General features: G+C 57.7%; 1 protein-coding gene across 4 annotated transcripts in view; it reads right to left on the bottom strand.

The window, feature by feature from the left end:
* Positions 1-19,899, bottom strand: part of KIAA1644 (KIAA1644 ortholog) — an 81,898-nt gene that overhangs the window by 29,348 nt on the left and 32,651 nt on the right. For all 4 annotated transcript variants that reach the window (XM_013997474.2, XM_005663743.3, XM_021091400.1 and 1 more), the window contains exons 3-4: positions 18,117-18,330; positions 7,149-7,466 (exon numbers count right to left, since the gene is read on the bottom strand). In XM_013997474.2, the coding sequence (XP_013852928.1) occupies positions 7,149-7,466; positions 18,117-18,330 (532 nt within the window). The remainder of the gene's footprint in view (positions 1-7,148; positions 7,467-18,116; positions 18,331-19,899) is intronic.

Below are 19,899 nucleotides of genomic sequence, written 5' to 3'. Positions count from 1 at the left end.
GGACCCTGTGGGGAGGGGGAAGCATGAATGGGTTCTCCAATGAGCTAGAGAGGGTTCTAGGTGAGTGGGAGGGGCAATGGGCTGAGAGAGGACCCAGAGCGAATGTCAGGAAAGAGGGGCTGGCTCTTCCTTGGCCCCCACGAAATCTGTAAATGTCGCCTGACTTCAAGGTTCGCCGTGGCCTTTTCCAGGCCTCTCCCTCTGTCTGGAGAGACTCTTCCACCTTGTTCCAATCAGGTGACCTCCCCGCACCTCCCCAGGCCTGCGCAACGCTGTTGCCTCCTCCTCCGGGAAGCCTGCCCGGATGCCGCCCTCCCCTGCAGTTCCCTGAGGGCTCTCCTGGGTCCCCTGCGCCCTTCGTGCTACTGTGGTTGTTCCCCATGTGCTGGGATGCTTTCCGTGCAAACCCGAGCCCCTCCTGAACTAGAGGCTTTCTTGGCTGGCCAGGTGGACAGGGGAGGGGAGGGGAAGCTTCTCCCCTCTTGCCATGGGGTCAGGATATTCACTGTCCCCCCTGGACTCCAGAGCCAGCCCCCCAGGCCCCTGGGCTCCTTCTGCCAATCTGAGCCCTGAAGGCAGGCAGCCTGTCCTGGAGAAAGAAGCTCCCACTCGAAAGGCCCAGGCACTGTCCTCCAGTCAACGGCTGGTTCCCAGACCAGCATCTGGGGGAGCACCAGCATCTCCCGGGAGCTGGTCTACAAATGCAGAGTCCCAGGCCCACCCCAGCCCATGCACATTTGAATTCGCAAATTTATCAGGCCCCGGGGGGGATTGAATGCCCATTACAGTTTGAAATACACAAACACCCCTCTTTCCAGGCCAAGTCAGGAATTTCCCTTGGGAAGGCCTGGGGGTGAGCAGCCTCTGCCCTCTCCTCTATTCACCACCCCATCCCTCACCCCCCACCAGGCCTCTAGATCTGACTAGGGCCCCTGACCTCAGGGAAGGTTTTGAAGGATGAATAGGAGTTCCCCAGGGAGATGTGGAAGAGGAGCATTCTGGGAAGAGGACTGTGTGCAAAAGCAGGGAGGCGTGAATTGGCCAGAGATGGAGGGAAGCCCGGCCTCAAGTGGAAGGTGCGAGGCAGGAGGGAGGCGGGAGGCGCTCCGAGGTTAGCAGGGGCTTGGCGGCTGGCTCGGGGTCGGACTTGGTTCTGAGAGACCCTGCACCAGGGAGACCCCTGCTCAAGTTCATGGACTTACTGTGCGGCTGCGGGCAAGTCACTTAGCCTCTCTGGGCCTGTGTTTGCTCATCTGTTAAAGGAGACGGTAGAAGCTGTGGTACTCAGTTCCCAGGGTGGGAGTTACAAGGGCCAAGGAAAATAATGATGAGGGGGGTGTCCAGTAAGTGTTTAGCTATGGCCCCAGCGCTCCACTTGCTCCTGCGCCTCTTAGAAGGAGGTGAGAGGTAGCCTGAGGCTTCAGAGACAGCGGGGTGGCTGGGGAGGGCTGTGGGAGCCAGGCCAGGAACTGAAGTCCTCCAAGGGGTTGGGGAGGTGGGATGAACCAGAGGGAGCGAGGCAGGGACAATAGGAGACTGGGGTCCTGGGAGGGCAGCCATGAACCTCCTCTCGTCCTCATGACTGCACTGTGAGGTCAGGTTGCAACTGTACCCATTTTACAGATGAGGAAACTGAGGCTCGGAGAGGTCTTCGGGAGCCAAGATGGGATTCAAAGCCTGGTGTGGCTGACCTTGAGCCCCTGCTTGCTCTCTGGGCCTGTAACAGTGACAGCGACGCACATGTGCAGGATAATGACAGGGCAGTAGGGGTGATACCGCATTTCAGGGACCCTGCTCTCCACAGCTGCAGCGAGGAGCCTGGGTGGTGCCTGCAGCCTCCCTAGCTGCCCCCCTTTCCTCCTTTAGCCCCGCTACATCCCCGGGGAGGGCACTGGCAACAAAGCACACAGGTTAGGGTGATGCCTCAGGGGCAGCTCCAGTTCTGCTGCTGCGTCAACCAAACAGCATCTGCTGAGCACCTGCTAAGTGCCCTGAACACCAGAGACCAGACACCTGCGGGGGGGTGGGGGTAGGTTTCAGCCGGAGGGAGGCCAGCAACCATCGCACAATAATAAGGATGTGATTTGTTAGGAGGTAGACCCCGAGCTGGGGCAAAAAGAGCCAGGTGGAGTGGTGTGCGGGCCGTGGGTGAGGGCAGGGGCTGGGGGAGTGTTGGCTGAATGTGGGAACGGATGCGGGGGGGAGGGCCAGGGGAGGGCGGCAGGAAGGAGGCACTCAGCCCGGAATTGCCCCCCTGCCGCCTGTGAGCCTGCACGCATGCGAGAAAGGTCAAGGTGAAACGCTCGCTCGGGAGAAAAACAGAGCGTGGCAGGTGGGCAGGGGAGACATTATGGGTAAAAAACCAGGGCACGTGTCACCGCTTTTCAGAAGGAAACAAGCTGGGGGCATGGGGCCACTAGGGGAGACTGAGCCAGCAGTGGGATTTTAGCAGAAAACTTTGCAGTCCGAGGAAGGGAAAGCCAGCTTCCCTGCGAAGGTGATTGAAGGGGGGCTGTGCACCTGCTGTGCCCAAAGGACACTGCCCCCCCCCCACCGGATCCAGGCCGAGTCTGTGACGCAGTGACTGTGGGGGTCCAAGGCGGGGGCACCCTAGTGCCAGCCCACGTGGTGATGCAACTGGGGCCTCGCCAGGCAGCAAGGAAATGGCATTTCTGGGGATGGAGACGGATGGAGCTGTGTCTGCGGGGACCACAGAGGCAGGGCTGCCCTGAAATGCGGCACCACTGATGCTCGGCCTCCAATATTGCTTTTTTAGTGGCAGCTTGGGGGCTGCCTCAGAGATTCTGACCAAGAGGCTGCTCCCTCCTCCCGTGGACAAGGCCACCTCTCCAGCAGCCCTATGAGCGCCCCCTCCAGCAGAGGGGCTGCTGGCCCTGGGGTGGGGCCCTGCCTTGGTCTTCCCTTTGCTGGCTGACATGGGCGAGTCAACAAATTCCCCTGAGCCCCCCTCTTTCCACATCTGAAAATGGGGCTCCACACCCCAACCCCACAGGGCAGATGGGAGATGAACCAGGGTGTGTGGCTGGTCTGCGCAGCACGTGGGGTGGCCCGTGCAGGGACATGCTGCTTCTGCTCGCCCTGTCAACTCTGGAAGAGCTATAGGTGAAATGACCTTAAGAGTCACCACCACTCGGGGGCTAGGTGCCAGCCAGGACCTTGACAAGGACTGGCCCACTTAATTCTCAGGATGACAACAACCCCTGCTAGGTACGTGGGGAAACGGAGGCACGGGCCGGTGGAATGGCTTGTCCGAGGTCACAGGGCCTGCACGTGTCCCAGGTGGGCTTTGAACCTGAGCCATCGGATTCCTCCCCAAACGGTTGTGCTTCCTATGGCACGATGGTAATGCGAACACGAAAAATAACCAACTAAGAGTCATGACTTTAGGGCCGGATTGGTGCTGACTCCACTGACGCAGCCCGTGGCAGGTGCCCGGTACGCAGCCAGCACTCAGCGACTGTGACCCCCTTCTCCACCCTGTCACCCCATCCTGTTCCTCTTTGTGCCACTGTGCCCTGAGCACCTGACACTGAGTGGATGCCCGCTGTCTGGGGAGCTGGGGGGAGCAGCTCTCACAGCCTCCTCGGTGGGTTTCTGAGTGTTCGCTGAGCCCTGCCAGGTGCCCAGCTCTGCAGGGACTCAGCTGTCAGCACCGAGGCTCAGCCTGGTCCACGACCCTGCCTCCAGGTCCAGCGCCTGCTCCCGGCCACCAACCAGGCAGCTGCAGCACCTATGGGCCTCCCCTTGGGGCACCTGGGATAAGCTTCCTGCCTCAGTGTCCCCAGGAGTCGTCCAGGGCTGGATTGTGCCTTGAGAGTCCCCCACCCCCAAATGAGGGCTCAGAACAGGCATGTGTGTGGGGCCTAGAAGAGGAGTGACCTCGTGGTGGGGACTTTGGGGACCCCGGTGTCGAGTGCACCTGCAACCTGCTTCCCCCTCGGCCCCTCTTCCCAGATGAAGCGCTCCGGTCCTGCTCCCTGGGGGCGGAGAGGCTGGGCTGTGGGTCAGGGCTGGAGAAGCCCCTGGGAGCTGGAGAGGCTGGGGTCACCCACGTGATTCTGAGGCGGGATGGGGGTGGGGAGAAAGCCACAGAGGCCACAAAGGCTGAGGACTTCTGGAGATGAAAGGGGACACACACACATGCACGCCTGGGATGCAGCTGATGCCATCCGCTGGAGAGGTGGCATCTCAGTGATGCCCTAGCAAAGTGCTGACACATGCCCAAACGTGGGGGTTCAGAAGACCCACAAAGCAGCCCAGACTCCAGTGCTTCTTCGGGGAGAAACAGTGATTCCAGCCCCTCCTGCTCCTCGATTGCCAGATTTCCAGCCCCCCTCCCCCCACTTCAACGCCACCCCGTGACCACACCCCCCGCCCCGTGGGGAGGCCATCCACCTGCCTGGCTGGGTGGCTTTCTGCCACCCTCTCCCCTTCTGTCCCCAAGGCAAGGCTTGTGTGACCTCAGACTGCCCCGCACCGTCCGGCTGTGCCCCTCACCCGCCGGTGCCTCCCTCGGGCTGTGTCCCTTCATTGGATGAAATTGCCCACGTCTTCCTGGGCCCCACGGTCGCTGTGTCCCTCACCCCCAGCACAGAGCCAGGAGGGGTGGGGGCTGCTCGGGGAAACTTTAGCCCAGTTGAACAATGTAACAGAAGACAGCACACGGGAGGCGCAGGGATTCCTGCGAGCCTGGGGGAGGGGGCGGATGCTAGGGCCAGTGGGTAGGGGGGCTGGAGCCCCCATCACATCCTGACCATACTGGCTTGTCACCTCGGGAAAGCTTCTTGGCAGGGTGCAAACGCCACTCAGGACACAACAAGTGCTCAGTAGGCGCTGCTGGGAGCAGGGCACCCAGCAGGAGGCCAGCACCAGGAAGGTCGGCCGCCCGCCTGACCGTATTCCCAAAGTCCATCCCTTCTCCCCTCGGGCGTACACGGAAGCCCAAGCAGGAAGCCCCCGACCCAAGGTCACCGCCAGTGGAAGGCAGAACGGAGCTGGGCGGCACCCTGGGAACCCCCAGCACACGTCCCATCCCCGCAGGTCTCCAGGGAACGCTCACTTGGTCGTGCAGAGAGGGGAACCAGCAGGCGCTGCGCTCCAACACGACGCAGACGCCTGGGAGCTCAGCCTCTCCCGAAGCCATGAACCCAGGCTGCAGGGACCAGCCCATCAAGCTTGGCGCGCCCTTTCTGCTCCACGGCAGATGTCTTTGAACCCCACCTGGAGTGCACAGCACGGCGCCTGGCACACAGTAGGTGCACAATTGTGCAGTGTGGAAAGGGGGAGACGGCAGAGGCAGGTGAGGGTTAACAGCAAGGGACTGGACCCAGCGACTCGGAACAAACCTCACCGCCCTGGATTCTGCAGGCAGGAAGGCAAACACCCCAGAGAGGCTGGCTCGAATCACTGCCAAGGACACAGCAAGGGGGGTGGAGAGGGACACCTCTGTTGACATGGTAGCTTCAGCTCTCAAAGCACGTGGCATCTGCGAGAGACATTTTTCCAGTGGTTCTCAAAGTTTGGTGCCTACAGTATTACCCTCAGAGCTTCCTGGCTGAGACCCGGGCATTGAGGCTGACAACCGGCCCAGGGGTGTCTGCTCCAAGAGCCGCGCTCTTTGGGAAACCCCAGCTTTGGGGCTGGACCAGCAGCTGTTTCACTTTGGGGCTGACGCTTTGGGTGGGCTTGTGTGTCACCTCCCACGCCTCTGGATGGAGACCCGCCTCTTCTGCAGCCATCACCTCCACGCCACCAGGAGCCTGGCTCGCCACCCCGCCCCCGCGAGAGGACCTGCTCGCGCACGTTTGGCAAACAGAGCTGAGCTGAACAAGGCTTTGTCTTTGTCCCCTGCGTGACGGACGGGGCACTTATTGGACCAGTAAGCACAGGCTGATTTAAGTGTCTCTTATTAATTATTTAAGTTATTCATTATGGAAAAGGTCACCCTGCATGAGCTACTTAAATGATCAGGAACTAGCTTGGCTGCATCTCCAGCAAGGAGGTAGCAGCGGTCAACTGAGCACCTACTATGTGCCGGGAATTGCATTTGATCCCCAGGATAACCGGGGCAGGGGGAGTGGACATGCAGACTCTCCACTCCCTCACAAGGATGGAGGTTGAGCGGGTGAAGGAACTTGCTTGAAGTGACGGAGCTGGTAACTGGCCAAGCTGGGACTTGAACCTGGGTTGGGTTGCCTGCAGAGCTCATGGACTTGGCAGTGATCCCTGCTGCAGGTTTTTGCACCTGGATCTTGCAGGCTGGGCTCGGTAGGGTGATGCCCCGGGCTGACGTGCCCCATGTCTTGTGTGCCCAGGGCGGCAGCTCAGCCCCCACAGGGCACCTGGACCCCACACCGAGCCCTGGATGTGGGCATCTGTGCTCAGCCTTGCACCTGCCAGGGGCTGAAGCCTGTCCTTAGTGTGGGCCAGCTGCGCAGTGGCTCCTGCTCCAAAATGCACAGAGCCCGCACTGTCCCGGGACCCCCAGGTCAGGTTATTCCCCAGCTCCCATCAGACTAGAGACGGACAGACTGGAGAGGCACCGTAGAGGAAGCCATAAACTCGCCCCTGGGGCAGGGTAACTGGCTCTGCCGGAGTGGCCACCCTATAAGGCCAACTGAGATCCCACCTTCCTTGCCAGCTTCCTTCCCTCCCATGAGCCACCACTGAGCAGCCTGCCTGCATCGCCTCACTTCTGTGCTCAGTGGGACCCAGTAATATGCTTATTTCCTAACTTCATGTGGAAAAAAGCTTCCCTCCCAGCCCCTGACAGACCAGTTCGCTTCCTCTGACCAGACTGTGAAAACCTGGAAAGCCATCCAATTTCCCTTTTTGCCTTGGCAGCCAGGAAACTCACAATGCCATTTCACGCTCAGTGGCAACAGTTCACTCACACCAGAATTCTAAGGAAAATAAAAACTGGCAAGCTTTTGTTTCTAAAGCTCCATTTCAACCTTTCATTTAGACTCTGCTGTCCAGGCACACGCTGTTGTTACCATATGCAACTTGAAATTTTTCCCGGCAAATGAGATAAGCACATAATCCGGTAATTGATGAGCCAAACCGAGCAGCAATAATGACCTGGTATTTTCCAAGCTCACCAAAGACAAGCGATCGCAGCCACTCACCAGGCAGAGGAACTCTGGAAGGCCATCAGCGGTGGGCTGTGGCTGTCTCTCTGGAGCGTGTGCACGGCCTGGGGCGCTTGCGGCAGGGGGCCCGGAGGAGGTTGGGGCTGCGGGGCCGGCTGTCCTGGCCGAGGGGCCCGGGCCGGGTTCCCCCATCGCCGGGGGTCCTGTTTCATCCACCGTCCATGGATGCCCCACCGTGCCAGGTAGACCTTGCAAATGTCGTAGTTCATGGCCGAGTAATACAAAAGATCCAGAACCAGCAGCATCAGCACAAAAAAGCCGTAGATCCACACTCCCAGCAAGGCGGTGTAGTTGCTGGGGGAAAACAGAGAGAGGCTGAGAGGCCGCGACAGTGACTCCGCTGGGCCCGAGTTAACCAGTGGGGTGGATTAGAAAACGGAACACGGGAGCCATTTCGGGGTCTCAGAGGGGAGGGGTGGCGAGCCCCCCCCCGCCCCGGGCAAGGAGTCTGGGTTCCCTCTCCTCATGCTCGCTCCCCACCCCCACTGCCTCTGTCCCACCTGCCTCTCGGCCTCCCCCTAGATCCCTGGAACCCATGGCCCTGAGCCCATCCCACCTGACTACCCCTCCAGGACCCCAGGTCCTTGGGTGGGGCTCCCGGGGGGCTTCCCTCCCCTCGGCGCCCCCCCCACCACATACACTGTTAAACCCTTTGGAAGGGGGAGTTCCCTTTGTGGTGCAGGGGAAGCAAATCCGACTAGGAACCATGAGGTTGAGGGTTCGATCCCTGGCCTCGCTCAGCGGGTTAAGGATCCGGCATTGCCGTGAGCTGTGGTGTAGGTCGCAGAGGCGGCTCAGATCTGGTGTTGCTGTGGCTGTGGTGTAGACCAGCAGCTACAGCTCTGATTGGACCCCGAGCCTGGGAATTTCCATATGCTGCAGGTGCGGCCCTAAAAAGACAACAACAAAAACAACTCTTTGGAAGGAATTTTTGGCTTGGCTCAGGAAGTAGCAGCCCCTACTCTCACCCTCCTGCCCCCTCCCACATGGTCCTCCTCCCAGCTGTCTCCCGTGGGTGCCCCAGGTCGGTCCACCCTCCTGCCCTTTGCTATGCTGTTCCTGCCACCCAGGAGGCACCCCTCATCACCTCCTCCCCTCCCCCATCAGCTCCCCCGCCCCCATCTTCCTGGACCCAGAGCAAATGCTGGAAGTCTGTCGTCTTAAGATAAACTGACCCACGCTCCAGAGCGGTAAACCCCCACCCATCAGCACCCACACCAGGCCACCTCACACCCCCGAGTTCTGCGGGAACCCAGCTGGTGTGCTCCCCACCTGCGGCCGGCTCCCTTCCAGCCTGCTTCATCTCGCCTCCTCTCTCAGAAGCCCAGGACACTCAGCATCGGCTCCGCTGCCCTCCCCACGCCCCTGACTCTGGTCCCTTCTGCTCCACCAGCCACATGCCTTCAGAGCCCCCCCCATCGCTCCCCAACTCAGGCCTCTTCACCAAGCACCACCAGACTGCGCGGCTGGGGGTCTCGGGGACCCCTGATGTCGATTCTCTTTCTCCCTCACCCTGCACTTCCGCGGGGGACTAGCCACCCTCCAGAAGTAGAGGTGATGGCAGGTCTAGAGCTGCGAAGGCCCATGGCCCCTAAGGAGCTCGCTCGGACCCCCGGCCTTTGCACAGGCTGTGCTGCCGGCCAGGCCAGCCTTTTCTGTTCCCTGCCGCCTTCCTCCCCACCTGAGTCCTACCACCACCTCTCGGAGACTGCCTCCTCCAGGAAGCCCTCCAGGCACACTGCCCTCCATATGGCTGGGTCAGGCCCAAACCCACCCTGCCCCCCCGGGGCCAAGCTGTCAGGGCCCATGTTCATCTTCCCGCCCAGGCCAGGGTCTGAGTCTCCCCCGGGGCCCAGGAAGGGCCGTTTCCCCCGCTTTGCCATTGCCGCTGGGGCCGCTGAGCCCCCAACAGTGCTTGCCCAGGACTGCGGCAGTTTAAGGGGACCGATTTATTAATCCCACAAATGCCGCCTCCATCTGCGCCCCACTGCGGGCATCTGCTCAGGGGCGTGTGCGCTGGCGGGTGGCCAGAGGGAGGCTCTACCCAGCGGCACAGCCCTACATCCCACTGGGAGGGGCCCGCCCTGGCTGCCACCAGACAGGGGTCCTTTGGTGTCCTGGGTCCCCACCGCGGGCCCCTCTGTCTGCTGTCTGAAGCCAGGGAGCATGGGCCCGAGCCGGGAGGCCTGGCTCTGGTTTGTCCTGGGCCCAACTCGGCTGTGTGGCCTGGGAGGCCCCCTGTGTGTCTCTGGGCCTGGAAGAGATGATGTGAGGTCCCACTTGGGTTCAGTTTCCAGACTCTGGATCTTCCCAGCTTGGTTCACCCCTGAGCACTGCCTGACCTTGACCTCTGCCGTGGTGGGGGAGGGGGCTGCTCCCCTCGGGGTCCTCCCGCCCCCTACCAGGGCTGGGCCCAGGCAGAGCTGCTGACATTCGCTCACCCTGCCCTCTGCCTGGATACCTTCCCTCCTTACGTGAAGGCTGGGGCACCTTGTATGGAGCAGACACTGGCAGGTGCTTGGGGCTCAGTATCTGCTCATGGAATGAGTAGCCCAGCAATTCTGCATCAAGGCATCTTTGATCCCTCCTGCAGCTCCATCTCTAGCCACTACCTCCATGGGGCCCACAGCCATCCCAGGGGCTCGTTCATACTAAGGTGTGGAGGACTGATAGCCAGCTGCTTTAGGGGAAGCTAGCTCTGCCTGGACAATCTGGATAAGAATTCCTGCCAGGGACCAGAGGCCGGCAGCCCCGTCTGGCATGCCGAGGCAGGAGTCCACGTGGACAGAGGAGGAGGCCCTGGCTCCAGCCACCGGCACGCCTGCTCCCCCAGCACCCTCTCTCCAGCCTCCCCTGTAGCCCCCACAGAGCTGCTCCAAGCATCCAGCTTTTCCTGGGTGGTTTCCATGGCAGCAGCCGCGGGGGCTGAGGGAGGGGGGCAGGGAGGGAGAGGCAGGGGCAGCTGTTTGCAGAAGCTGCCCCACAGAGAGAGAGAGTCTGCGATGCTGGCGGGGGTGGGGGTGGGGAGCTGGACTAAACCACCAGGACTGAGAAATAACAGCAACAAAGACACAGCTGCTGGGCATCGCTCTAAACGCTTTACACATCTCAGCCCGTTCCACACTCGAGAAATAGACCGGGAAGCAAGTATTACTGCTTTCATCCCCATTCCAGAGATGGAATCCAAGGCTCAGAAGAATTAAGAGCGTCTAGTCATCAGGCGGCAGAGCCAGGATTCGAACTCTGCAGTCCAGCCCCAGAGCCCCCAATCCTAACCCCTGCACCACACTGCCTAAGGCAGGTGTCATGTTCTCTGGGCAGATAAGCCACCTCCAGGCTTCTGCCTATGCTTCTCCTCTGCCTGGAAGCTGCTCCCTCCCTCCTGTGCTCACAGCCGGCCCTGCCTCCATGTCTTAGTGTAGCTATCACCTCCTCCAGGAAGCCTTCCTGGATGTCCTGTGTTAAGTCCAATCCCTCCAGTGGGCTCCCAACGCCATTGGGCTTCCCAGAACACACTGTGTTGTCTTTGCTGTCTTGCAGGACTGTGTGCATCTTGAGATCAGAGCTCCTTGAAGCTAGGGTCCCGGCTCAACTTATCTTTGTGTGCCAAGCTACTCCCTGTGTCCCTTATGCTAACAGATACTGAGTGCTTATTCAGAGCTGGTGACAATGGCAGCCTTGATGTTAACAACTTTTTCCCTAGATTTTATCTTCACTAGGCACACACTCAGAGTTCACGGTGATACGAGCAACCACAACACACCACTGCCCTGCATTTCAAAATTTTTGCAACAACACTGTGTATTAGGGGCCAGTTTTCCTCACTTACAGATGATGAAATGAGGCCCAGAGAGGCAAAGTCACTGGCCAAAGGCTACAGAGCTGGGGAGTGGCCACACTGGGATTAAACGGCAGGGCCATCTGACCTCAGCATCTGCTGAACGGGGTGGGGGGCGGTGGAATCTCAAGGTCAAGTCTAAGACAGCTGTCTGGGTGGGGATTCCCCACATATGCGTGGCTGCCCTGGCCCTGGCTCACCCTGTACCAGGAACGGACATCGGGTCCCAACCTCCCCACCCCTCACCAAGAGCATCCCACGCATGTGTCATTGTCATCACGTGTGCCTCTGCAGCCACCTGGCTCTAACTGGCATAGGGGGAGGGTAGCATGATCGCATTGCCCCCCGACACCCACCCAGCTCGGGGAAGGGAGGGGCACACCCGCAGGAGGTGCCACCTTCGCAGACTCTCTCCCTTGCGAAGGAGGCCATCCTGGAGGTGGCGGCCGGCTAGGACGCCTGGGCCACGGATGCGGTCCCCAGGCAGCGCCCGGGCCCTTCAGGGCGTGCTCTCCATGGTTGGCTGGCTGGAAGCATTCCGGATTTTTTTAATTTAATTGAAAAATGTTATCTGGAAATTAATTTCATCCAGACGCAGGGGCGTTTTGCTGAGAGAGAGTGTGTGTGTGTGTGTGTGTGTGTGTGTGTGTTTTACAAAGGGCAGAAGATAAAACAGGCTGTGCTATGGGGCACGATGTGAAGCCAGCCAAAGCCACAGATAGCAATTTCTCAGTATCTTCCAAAATATTTACTGATTCAGATTCTTTTTGGAGCTTCCCAAGCGAGGAACAAAACCTTCTCTTTTGGCAAAACCTCGCTGAACACCTTTCGGGGACAGGAGCAGGTCTGTGAGCTGGCGGAGGCTGTGTGCAAGTCCCGTCACCACCCAGGGGCAGTTGCAATGAGGATGGGGGAGGTGAGGCCGCTGTGTCAGAACCCTGGCGGCAGAGTTCAAGGCCCCTCAGCCGACATCACCTAAAATAGCTGAGCACGGAGCCCGCTCAAGGGGCGGGCCATGGGTCACTGTGACAAGCTGATAAGCCTGGTGACGAAATTCCTGCCCCAAGAGGTCAGGCCTGTGTGGATTCAAGTCCTAGGCGGGCAAATTCCCTCTCTGTGGGAGTTCCCACTGTGGCTCAGTGGTAATGAACCTGACGAGCATCCATGAGGATGCGGGTTCCATCCCTGGCTTCACTCAGTGGATGAACATTCTGGTGTTGCTAGGAGTTGGGGTGACACAAACTGTGTGACTTAGGGCACGCGCCCCCCGTCTCTCAGCTTCAGCCCTGGTGCGAAGAGGCCACAGCAGGAGCGTCTTCAAAGATAACACCTCTGCTCAGGTCAAGGGCGTTAGTACAACACAGGCCCCTTGTGTTCCAGAAAATGCTCAGTGTTCATGTGTCCCTTCCCTGGCTTGGTGGCTGTATTCAGATTAGGAAACCTCATGGATTCTAGCCTCTTTAGCTTCACCAGGCTGACCGTGGGGAGGTAGGTTGTATGCCTAACAGGGCAGCAAGAACATCCAGAAACTTCGGGCCCAATTCAGACCCCGAAATGTGCTTGCTGGTGAAGTAAGGCCCACAGGACGGGGCCAGGTGGCGGAGACCCCGGCACTGGGATTCTCAAGTCCCCAAGCCTGGAGGGAACGCACCTTTGGAGGAAAGCGGTTTCACTGTGGGCAAGAATATGACAATCCAGCCCTTTCACGTTTGTTTTTGTTTTTGTTTTTGTTTTTTTGTCTTTTTAGGGCCACACCCATGGCATATGGCAGTTCCCGGGCTAAGGGTCAAATTGGAGCTGCAGCTGCCAGCTTACACCCCAGCCACGGCAACGTGGGATATTGTACCCACTGAGGGAGGCCAGGGATCGAACCCGAATCCTCATGGATACTAGTCGGGTTCTTAACCTGCTGAGTCACGATGGGACCTCCGAGCACTTTCTACTTTTAGGTCTTAGAGTTCCCTCTGTGGCTCAGCGGTAATGAACCTGACTAGTATCCAAGAGGATGTGGGTTCGATCTCTGGCCTCGCTCAGTGGGTTAAGGATCTGACATTGCTATGGGCTGTGGTGTACATCACAGATGTGGCTTGGATCCCCCGTTGCTGTGGCTGGGGTGTAGGCCGGCAGCTGTAGCTCCGATTGGACCCCTAGCCTGGGAACCTCCATATGCCGCGGGTGTGGCCCTAAAAAGTGAAAGAATAAAAATTTTTTTAAAAAACCGACCACTTTGAGGCCTGAGGACTCCTCTGTCTTCTGAGAATTCCTGCCTCAGCCCATCTCCCTGGAGAAGGGACGCCCACGCACTGCTCAAGACTCTGGTCCATGCCACCTCTGCCAGAGACATGTCCCCCCCCCCCAGAGAGAGCTGACCACTGCCCCACGTCCCCCATGTCCCACCCCGTGCCCTGGACAGATGCTGCTGCTGCTTGTTCGGGGCCCCGGGTGGTCACTGCTGCTAGTGTCCTGGCCAGAACCTGGTGTGGGAAGGTGCGAGGGGCCATCCTGAACACCAGGGCCTCCGCCCGAGTGGCTGCAAGTGGCATCTCACCATAGCGGTGGGCTTGGGCTTCCCTCGCTCTGCCCGCCTCCCTGCCAGGCAGCCAGAACCCAAACAGACTCTTCTGTTCCTCCAGAAAAAACACAAATAAATAAGTCATCAGAAGCACTCTTCTCTTCTCTGCCACCAGCCCCGCCTTCCAGCTGATTCACTGGCGGGGCGGCCGTGTGCCAGGCAGCCCTTGCTGCTGACGGGCCCCGGGCATCTTCAAAAAGCCCCACCGGGGGTCGCAGCTGTGCTAGTCCATCTAAATGGGCTGCCAGTGGGCGCCAACCTTCTGGGATATTCGATCATCTGGCCTCCTGGCTGAGTCTGGCACAGGTCCCAGCAAGTCCTGGCTGTCTAGATGCACCCGGGGGTGCTGAGCCCACTGGCTGGAACCAGGGCCCTGACACCCCTTGGCCTTGACGGTGGCTGAAACAGGTGACTGCACCAGCCTGGGCCCAGCCCCTTCTTCCTTCCCTGAGTCGCTGTGAGGACTAACGAGACAACACGGGCGTCCCACCCACAGGGGTCAGAGCCCCAAAGGGCAAGACACTCCCAGAGGCAGACCCCACCTGGCTCTCTTCACACACCCGGGGCCCTCAGGATCTCAGGCCATGCAGGCCTGTCGCACCCCAGTCACTGGCCTATCATTCCAGCCCTGTGGCCCATCCTCCAGCTGTCTCCGCTCTGCCGCCAGCTCTGTGGGATGCGAGGTCAGGTGCAGCTCCCTGGGCTCAGGCCCTCTCCCCACGGTCTGCAGCTCAGGCAGCTAAGCGGGGGCTTCCAGGGCCTCTGATCTAAGCTCTGGACTGGGCAGCTCCCAGGTGACTCCAGCGCCTCCCATCAATGGGGCCCCAGTCTTGCCCAGGTCATCATCATGGCTTCTGCAGTGTCCCCGGTCTTTGTCCTGTGTGCCACCCAGGAGCACAAGTCCAACCTAAACCCTCAGGGCCCCTTGCCCTTAAGAGGAAGCCCAAGCACTTCCCCCTCCGTCCCCAGCCCAGGAGGCCCGTCCCACCCCGCCCCCCCACCTCTCCCCCTGCTCCCCCCCCCGACCCTGCCCTTCCCCCAGCTCTCCCCCTGCTCCCCCCTCTCCCCCCTCCCCCGCCTCGCCCTGGCATTTCACACTCAGGCTGCAGGGAGCTCTGCCCAGGGATGCTCATCTCTCCCAACTGTGTGGCTCCCAGCTTCCTAAAGACTTTCGGATGCTGGAGACCAAGCACCACACCGCCCTCAGGGAGCCCACGAGAGTGGCACGGCCCGGGAGAGCACGCAGCCAGCCCGCTCTGGGCCCCCGTCCATGTGTGTGGGAAGGGAGGTGGTGGGGAGCTCGGTGGAGAGTAACAAGGAGGGGCCCCTCCAGAGCATCGCTCTCAACCACGAGCCAGGAAGGCCCCCCGATCCCACGCTTGGCCACGACAGGAGACACGGCTGGTTGTCACAGCCAGGCAGTGGGGAGCAGGTGCTAGTGGGTGGTGGCCAGCATCCCATGATGCCCAGAGTGGCCCCCACGAGGGAGAATCAGGCCCCACACGTGCATGATGCTGTGGGGGGAGGGGTCCCCGCTCTAGGCCCTCCATCAGTAGAAGTCCCAGATTTATGAAAGAGGCCTCTGGACCCAGGCTGGCTCTCCTCTCCACCCCGACTGGCAACCTTAGTCAGCAAGTTATCAGCCTTTCCAGCCTCACCTTCCTTGTGTGTGTGACAGGGGCTAGGGGTGGGCTGCCAGGTGACTTCAAGGGTTTGAACGCAGGGCTGGCCCCATGCCACATGCTCCCTAAATGCTTGCCGAGGTTCCAGAATAAAAACCCAGCCAAACTGCCTCAGGGTGTCCATGCCTCCCCAGGAAAGGGCTTTGTTTGATGTTCTGATTCTTCATTATCTGTAGCCAGGACCCACTGTGCTGAAATGACAGAGTTTTCGGTGTGAAGCCTGTGTAAACGTGCAGAACACAGAAACCTGGGGGCTTCAAAACGTGGGTCCCAGACACAGGTCGCCAGAGCCTTGGAGAAGCCTGGCCATCTTGCCAAGCCTCTGCCCTCCATCTGGCTTTCAGCCGGCAACTACAGCACTTCAGGGTCCTAACCCCAGTCCTGGCACTGCTCTCCTTGCTCGGGGAATTAGTCTTTGGTCTTATAAAAGGCTTGGGTCAAGTTCCAGGCTTGATGCCAGCCCTCGTGACAGACAAGGCCTGCTGAACTACCTCACACAGAATTATTCTAAGGTCTGAGCAGATGGCAGGATATTCAGGGGAAGCATTGGAGGAAGGAAGGCTGGGAGGAAGGCCTTGGTGGGAGGAGGAGAGAGCTGGATGGCAGCCAAGGGATGGGCATCTCCTGCCCGACCAAAGGGAAGAGGCAACTTCCCCCAAGTAAGCATGGCAGGGTGGCAAAACATTCCAGCCCAACATCAGACAGAGAGATTGAGGCTGTGACCGCCCCCCACCAGCCCACCACTCCCCATGCTGTCACGAATCCCTTCAACAGTCACTCAACAAACACTTCTTCCAAGTGGGTTTTTCCTTACCATGAAAGGAACACAGCCACCTGAAGAGTCAGCCTCGGGCTAATTGGGAAAATATCTGAATCATCCCCATTAAAGTCAGGAAGAAGATAAGATTGCCTGACAATTTTAAAGATGGTTTTAGAGGTACTAGCCAACAGAATTAGACAAGAAAAAGAAGTGAGGCCCCAAGATTGAAAAGAAGGAGATGAAATTATCATTGTTTGCAAATGGCATAATTGGACACCTAAGAGAATCGAGTGAAACAGTATCACAAAGATATGACATTTCAGTAAGGTGGCTAAGTAAAAAATTTCACATTGAGAAATCGTTAGGTTTTATTATGTAAACAACAGTTGGTTAGAAAACACAGTAGAAGAAAAGACTCTACTATAAAAATAGAAACATGAATAAGAAGTTCCCTTGTGGCGTATTGGGGTAAGGATCCAGCATTTGCTGAACTGTGGCACAAGTGGTAACTGTAGCATGGGTTCAATCCCTGGCCTGGGAATTTCCACATGCCACGGGTATGGCAAAAAAAAAAAAAAAGAAGGATGAAAAGAAATAAATTTGAATAAAATGCAAAAGATATGTACAATATCTATATGAAGAAAACTCTAAAACACCATGAAAGAAAATTTGAACAAAAGGAAAGACATACTGTGTTTCTGGATAGGAATACTCGACAACATGAAAAGTCCATTTTCCTTGAATTAAATCGAGGAATTCAACACAATCTCAGTAAAAAATACTAATTTGATTTTTTTTTTTTGACAAGGAGACTATGCAAACTAATTCTAAAGTTCATATGACAAAAGAGTTGGCAGATAGACAAAGAAGACACGAAAACATATCAAAAGCCACAGCAGCTAATACAACGTGGTACTAGCGTACTTATAAACAGACCAATGAAACCCATCACAAGCGACCCGGATACTCAGATTCAGAACATTACAGTATGTGGTAAGATTGCATTTCACATCAGTGAGGAAAAGCTGGACAATTTAATGATTGGTGTTGGGGTAACTATCCATTCGGGAAAAAAAAAAGTTGGATACCTACTTTATATCCAAGTAAATTAATAAATTACTTACATTCGGATCTAAAAAAAAAAACCCTTACATCCAAATAAATTACTGACAGATCAAAGATTTGATGGCAAAAAATTAAAACACAAAAGAAGTAAAAGAAAACACGAGAGAATTTTGAATGATCTCAGAGTAGGGAAAGCCTTTCTCAGCATGATACAAAGCTCACAAGACATGAAAGAAAAAAAGGGGGGGGTACAATTGGATCATACAACAATGAAAAATTAAGCATGAGGAAAAAAGCATCACAAATTCAAAGACACACTGAGAAAGTATCTACAATGCATCCTATCTCCTTCATATATAAAGAGTTCCTGTAAATAAATAAGAAAAAGGCCAAAAATTCAGTAGCAAATGGCAAAGGACAAAAAGAGCTAGCTCACAGTGAAAGACATACAATGGTTCTCAAACATAGGACATATGCTCAGTTTCACTTATAATAAGAAAAATAGGTGGATGCTGTTTTGATCCTACATGGCTTTACATTGCGTACATTCCCACTGCTTTTCTGCCAGCAACCCCCCGCCCCCATCTGTACACTCATAGCCCCCGTCCAAACCGTGTTTTAATCATCTTAAGGAAAAGGCCTGCGTGGGATTGATCTCTGGGTCAGGAATGTCCACCACTATGTGTTCCACCAATAATGAATGGAAACGATACTCGGGCCCCGTGAATTCCAGCGCCAGGCACCTTCCATACCTGAAAGCCGTCCACAGGCTTGATCTCATTTAACTTCTGCAGCAGCCCTGAGAGGTAGGTATCACGTGCCCATTTCTCAGATAAGAAGGCTAAAGTCCAGAGGGTGGAACAGGCCAGAAAGCCTGTCACCTGAAGCCTTTGCCAGACTCCTTCCAGCTCCACCCATCCTCGCACGGATTACCCAAAGGCTGGCCCGGAGGCTGGGGTGTTTGGGCAGCACCCTGGCTCCACGGGGGCCCAAGGCAGCGGGGGAGCGGCCCCCGAGTGATACCTACTTGTGCATGTAGCCCTCGGAGCCGGCCGTGAGGTTCGCCTGCATCACCGCCTGGAACTCTGTCTCGTTGCAGCAGTATTTGAAGACCGTGTTGTTATGGTGACAGCAGAGGATGAAGGTTTTGTTGTCCGAGAGCCGGGGACAGTGGAAGCCGAAGTGGTAGCGGCCTTTGTGGTCCGTGTATGGCTCACAGACCCGGAAATGCGCGGACAAGACTGGAAAACAGAACCACCAGGCTTGGGTCACCAGGACCAGCTGACCCAGGACCCTCGCCCGTCCGTGAGGACCACAGGCAGAGCCGGGTCGGCCTATGCTAGGGTCTTGCTCACCTGTCCCCTTACCGGGAAGCCTTCGCAGTCCAGTGTGAGCCTGAGCTCTGCCAGGAAGCCTGCTTTGGCTCCGGTCCCCACCCAAGTGTCCCTTGACTACAGTCCTGCTTAGACAGTGTGGCCCGGACTGGGAGCTCCTTGCAGGCAGGGCTGCTTCTCAAGCCTCACCTGGATCCCCTCCATGGGCTCTGCACACAGTAGGCAGATTAGGAAACATCATTAACGGAGTGCCTACTCTGTGCTTCCCAGGCTCTATCAGATTTAATCCACTTGGCTGTCCGAGCAGGCAAGTCTGGGATCCCACTTTACAGATGGAGAAACCGAGGCTGGGAGGCCCACAGCAACCTGCCTGAGCTGGTGAGTGGAGTTGGAGCAAGAGCCCAGGCTGGCCTGGATCCAAAGTTCAGAACCCTCTCCACTCCTCCTTCCCTGGGCGGCCTCGCTAACCAGTCCAGGCGGCCTGGGTGGTGAGGGGCATGGGTGCAAGACCCCATCCCTGCTTGGTTTCTACTCAACTGGGGCCCCCCTCGGGGGTGGCCCCAACTCACAGTGACAAAGCAGCCCTGGCCTGGGACTCTCATCCCCCTGGCTCATGGCCAGAGGCCCCCGTTCAGCCACCGATGGCGCGGAAAACCCAGGACAGTATTTACTAGCCGTGCTGATGGTGATAAACAGGAGCGAAGCCTGAACAAATGTTAACAATGGAAAAAAACCTGGAGCCCGCTGTCTCCGGCTTAATTAGTATCTTCATAAAAGGGACTGCTGTATCTAATTTGTATCGCTCAAAAGGGGCTCCGTAGGCTGAATATATTTCTCCAACCACAAAGGCTCGGGTTCTGCAGAAGCGCCTCAGTTAGTTGAGAGCCTCCGTCTGTGCGGAGAGGTTATTAGACTCCAGCCCACACAGCTCCCAGCGCCCCGGGGCTGCCGAGGGGAGTCCCAGCTGGGCCGGGCTGGCTGGTGGGCGGGTGGGCCTCGTGCTGGAGCAGCGAGGCTGGCCTGGGTGGCCTCATGAAACCCCGGGTCCCTTCCCCCAAACAGAGCACCTTCTTTTGTGGGGCAGGGCAGCATCACTACGAGAGAAGGGGCCCAGCCTTTCAGGAGTTGGGGTCGAGGGTGCTCTTCAGGCCCCCTTCTTAGCCTTGAACTTGGGGAAAAGAAGACCCCCTTACGGAGGCAGAGGTCACTGAGTAAGCGCCAGGTGGATGTACCATTTTATTTAATCTCAGGTATTCACGAGATTAACTGTATTCACACACAGAGGAGAAGACAGGCTGAGAACACCGGCCCCTGACCTGCCTGGCATCAGCCTCCCAGCGGGACTTGGCACAAATGCGGTTTCGCCAGCCCTTCTGTAGACATTCTGAATCAGAAGCGCTGGGGGTGGGGGGTGCACTCTGAGTCTTAGCAAGCTCTGCAGGAGGTGCTGAGAGGCTTGGTTTGGGACCCACTGGC

The sequence above is a fragment of the Sus scrofa genome, chromosome 5 (assembly GCF_000003025.6).
Source record: "Sus scrofa isolate TJ Tabasco breed Duroc chromosome 5, Sscrofa11.1, whole genome shotgun sequence".
Taxonomy (NCBI): Eukaryota; Metazoa; Chordata; class Mammalia; order Artiodactyla; family Suidae; genus Sus; species Sus scrofa.
Note: the sequence above shows the minus strand (reverse complement) of the source record. Positions and strands in the feature narration are given on the sequence as shown.